The sequence below is a fragment of the Emiliania huxleyi genome (assembly GCF_000372725.1).
Source record: "Emiliania huxleyi CCMP1516 chromosome Unknown EMIHUscaffold_1807, whole genome shotgun sequence".
In the NCBI taxonomy this organism is placed as follows: Eukaryota; Haptophyta; order Isochrysidales; family Noelaerhabdaceae; genus Emiliania; species Emiliania huxleyi.
Genome location: NW_005200776.1, coordinates 1 through 4,105, shown reverse-complemented (window position 1 = coordinate 4,105; position 4,105 = coordinate 1). Strand labels below are relative to the sequence as shown.

General features: G+C 65.2%; 3 protein-coding genes across 3 annotated transcripts; 2 read left to right on the top strand and 1 right to left on the bottom strand.

The window, feature by feature from the left end:
• Window positions 1-1,955: 1,955 nt before the first annotated feature.
• Window positions 1,956-2,383, top strand: EMIHUDRAFT_373557 (hypothetical protein; the record flags this gene model as incomplete). The annotated part of the gene is made up of 1 exon (XM_005783220.1): window positions 1,956-2,383. A coding segment is annotated over exon 1 (207 nt), but the record flags the coding sequence as incomplete, so codon positions are not given.
• A 180-nt stretch (window positions 2,384-2,563) lies between these two features.
• On the top strand, window positions 2,564-2,817 carry EMIHUDRAFT_253634 (hypothetical protein; the record flags this gene model as incomplete). Its single annotated transcript, XM_005783219.1, has 2 exons — window positions 2,564-2,635; window positions 2,710-2,817. The coding sequence occupies 2 exons, from the start codon at window positions 2,564-2,566 to the stop codon at window positions 2,815-2,817; spliced, it is 180 nt and encodes a 59-aa protein (XP_005783276.1).
• A 249-nt stretch (window positions 2,818-3,066) lies between these two features.
• Window positions 3,067-4,093, bottom strand: EMIHUDRAFT_253633 (hypothetical protein; the record flags this gene model as incomplete). Its single annotated transcript, XM_005783218.1, has 4 exons — window positions 3,067-3,178; window positions 3,322-3,705; window positions 3,943-3,993; window positions 4,065-4,093. The coding sequence occupies 4 exons, from the start codon at window positions 4,091-4,093 to the stop codon at window positions 3,067-3,069; spliced, it is 576 nt and encodes a 191-aa protein (XP_005783275.1).
• Between the last annotated feature and the right edge of the window lie 12 nt (window positions 4,094-4,105).

Here is a 4,105-nt window from a genome sequence, read left to right as displayed (position 1 = left end):
CTGACAGAGGCACCCACCGTAACACGCACGCACAAGCCTGGGCCTGCACCCTCGCACAACCACAAGAAGCCTCCCTCGCTGCACGCCCTGGCCTAGCTATGACCCCTGCGTCTGTCGGCAAGTCAGAATGTTACATGGCAGCTCTCCGTGGCTGGAGCTCCGACCTCCCACGGCGGTCAGCTCAGCCCCTCTCCCTCCCACAGGGCTTCGTACTCGAGCACCCGGCTGTAGCTCGCGTCCACATCTCCTCTCCTCTCTGGCGCTCGCAGCAGCTTCGGCGAACGCGCAATAATCTCGAGCGCACCGTCTCCCAGCTGTGTCTGCACGAGCCAGCCAGAGTCGTGCTTAACCCCGCGCGGGACGTCGCTCGGTCTCATCCTGTCGGCGTGCAGCGCGTGCAGTGCATGGAAGAAGCGCATGCGCAGCAGCGCCGCGCGCGCATTCCGGCTCTTCCGCGTCAGCGTGTTGTCCGGGCCGGGCGCCGAGAAGCGGCCGCCGCGGCCCTGCTGCTCGGCGCGCGCCTGCAGCAGCTGAAAGGCCTGCCTGCCTGTGCACGCGCGACAGGTGCGGCGGCACTGCTCCCACACGAAGCTGCTGCGGTGCTCCTCGGGTGGGTGCAGCCAGACCTGCGGCAGGGAGGGGCCAGTCTTGATCAGCGCCACCGAGGGGAGGGCAGCGAGGGCCATCGGCGGAGACGTGCCTCCTCGAACAAAGAAAGGCAAGACGACCGAAGCTCGAAGCATGGCACTAGATCGCCGCGTGGGCAGCCAGTCTCATTGCATGGCAGCGGCGGCGCGTCAGTGCAGAGCCCCCCAAGCAGCGTCGCGTTGTGCTGCTCGGCGGGGCCCGTCGATATGGCGGCAGAGGTCGGATGCTCCTGCATCCGCGACCAGGACCACGGTTTGTTGCGCAGAGCAAAAACGCAGAGCCACAAGTTTCCGCCCGTGGCAAGCAGCACGACCACATTACGAGCGACCGCATAGGGGCCGTGGCTGTCGAACAGCCTCGAGGGCTTGCGGGGCTCGACGCTGGCGCACCCGGTCGAGTCGGATGCGCCAGGCATCGAGCCCAAGAGTCGGAGGGGGGATAGGCCGGATACGCTCACACGCCTTGGTTAAATGGGTCCGCACGCACGCACGCCCAACCTGACTTTACGAGTACGTGTCCCTCAAACACGCCCTCCGCTCTCCCCCAGTTGCGCGTGGACAGTGCAGACTCTTCCTACGCCCCCCACAGCAAATCCTTTTGCCCTTAACGAGTGCTGTTTTCGTTGGGCCGATTTTCGCTTGATGTGAGAGAGATTGGAGAGAGATTTGTTGATGTTGTTTTTGTTGTCTTTCTTGGATTGATGTGTGGAGAAGTGTACCTTACCTTACCTTAGGTGACCGTCAATGTCGCGCTCTCGGACGATGCGTCGCACGAGGGAGGCGCACACACACATTCACACACACTGACACACACTGACACACACCTCCCATCACCTCTCCCACACCTCCCACCATCAGCCGGTGGCGGGCCACGCACACGCCCCTCCCCTCACACCACCACCACCACACACCACCACCACACACCACCGCGCACCACCACCGCGCACCGCCACCGCGCACCAGGCCGCCTGCTCAGCATGTTCGGCGGGGCGGTGCAGCCGCTGCTGCGGGCCGAGGGCGACGCCACCGTGCACTCCTGCCGGCTGCTGCACGCCGTGAGCGCAATGAATGACGGGAGGCACGCGGTACGCCCTCATCCTCTTCTTCGACCGGCGAGCGCGCGCTGGCCGGCGCACGCGCTGGAGCACGCCCGCCGCCGCCGTGTCAAAGGGCGAAGGTCGGGATGCGTTTCTGTAAGAGTGAGCGGCGGCGGGGTAGGGCAGCTGTTCTTCACGGACCACCAGTCAAAGACATATGGCTCCCCCGTTGTCCGCCGCTTATCCCCGTGACCTGCGCAATTCGTGATACCGAGGAGTCTCGAGCTTCAGCTGGCGAACCATCATGCCGCTCTCGGCACAGAAGCAGCGCGAGCGCCGCGCCGCGAGGCGCGCTGCCGAGGCTCAGGACGCGGCTCGCGGGCAGCGCAACCGCCCGGCGCCGAGCCAGTCTAGGCCGCCTCCGCTGCGCCTGCTTCCTTGCGCGCCGCTGGACGTCGGCCGAGAAGACCGCTTCCCTCTGGGGACCCGACTCCGCGAAGATCGCGCGCGCGTCGTGAGTGGCGGCGCGCGCGCGATCTCCGTTCCCGGGCACGCCGGTCGCAGTGGCATGGGCTCCCAGGCTCAAAAGCGCTCCCGTCAACAGCGAGCGAGCGCCGCCGCTGCTCCTCCTCCCGCCGCCGCTCACCGAGACTCGGTGCCGCCGCCGCCGCCGCCGCCGCCGCCGCCGCCCCCGCCGCCCTCCAGTGAGAGCAGCGCCGCCCCGCTCGTCGCAGCCGCGACGCCGTCGCCCGCGAGCCTGTACACGACGAAGCCCACTGCTGCACCGTCCAACGGCCGTCTTCGATCATCCCCACCATCGCCGCGCGCAACGCCGCCGCCGGGTCGCCATCCGCCACCCACGCCTCGTAGAATCGCCGCATGAGCTCGCGCGTCGCGTCGTCACTCACTTTCCACAGCGACGACACGAGCGTGAGCGCGCCCATGCGGCGGGTGGCGCGCGCAGCTCGAGACGCTGCACCTCCGCCATGCTCAGAGTCGCCTCCGCCTCGCTCTTGCCGGCGAAGGAGAGGCCGTCGGGCGCGCCGTGCGTCGCCAGGTGGATGACGTCGCTCGAGGGCATCAGCCGCGTCGCCTCCTCCTTTGTCGCGCTGTCGTCCTGCACCAGCTCTTGAACGTCTTGTCAAGCATCCTCTCCACCGCAGCCGTCTCCTCCCGGGCGCGCAGGGAGGTGATCGAGGTTGCGGCCGTCATTTTGTTCGTTTATCCGCTAAAGGCGCGGGGCAACCGACAAGAGGCGGATGGTCAGCGCCCTGCTGAAAAAACGGAAAAAGAAATCACGCGCCAAGCTCTTCAAGACAACCCACTCTACTCGAGTAATCCCATGCACGCCCCCCTACACCATCTCCACTCTCAGAGCCCACTCACATCTCGAGCTTGAACCCTTCCCGCCCGCTCACCGCATCCTGAATCGCTTTCTTCCCCTCATCGCCGAATTTGTTGCCGCGGAGGTCGATCTCGATGCTCGTCAGCACCCTGCTGAAAAACGCAAAATCCAAAACGCAAAAAGGAAATCGCGGAATCCTCGACGCAACTCATAGAAGACAACCCCGTGACAACCCCGTCTTAACTTCCCGCACGCCCCCCTGCGCCGTCCGCTCTCAGAATCTACCCCTCACATCTCGAGCTCGAACCCTTCCCGCCCGCTCACCGCATCGTGAATCGCTTTCCTTCCCTCATCGCCCAAATTGTTGTAGCTGAGGTTGATGTTTTTCAGCACCCCGTTGACTGCGAGAGCGCCGCCGATCGCCTTCGCGCCCTCGTCGCCGATGTAGTTACGACCGAGATGGAGCCTTTTCAGCACCCCGTTGCCCGCAATCAACGACGCGATCACGATGGCCGAAGCGGGTCCGAGGCTCCAGCTCGAGAGGTCGAGGGACTCGACCGGGTCGGTGCCGCGCAGCTTCGGCAGGTCGAGCTCATGGCCGTCGAGGTTGAGTTTTTTCAGCACCTCGTTGCCCTGAAGCGCCTCGGCGATCGCCTTGGCGCCGTCGACGCCGATGCTGTTGTTCCCGATGTCGAGAGTTTTCAGCACCCCGTTGCCAGAAAGAAAGAAAACACACAACCCAAGGGAGGGATGGGAGAACGGCACGCCGCCACCACACAGGGATTTTAAGGAGAGGAGTGTGGTGCGCTAGCCGTCGCCCACCCTGGGGAGTCTGCCTCTTCGTATCTCTTTTCGCAGTCTCTCGCCGGGATCGGGTTGCGGGCAAGAGCGCGTGCTAAAATTCTTTTGCGACCCAGGCTTTGGCAGTCCTTCGGCAGGCCTTGCCCTTCGGCAGTCGCGCAGCCTGGGCGACGCCAATCGGGCAAAGTGAACGACGAACCACCTCCCCAACAGCAATCGGCACCGTGAGCGCACGTGTTGTGCCCGATGCGGGCAGGCCTCATAGGTATCGCAGC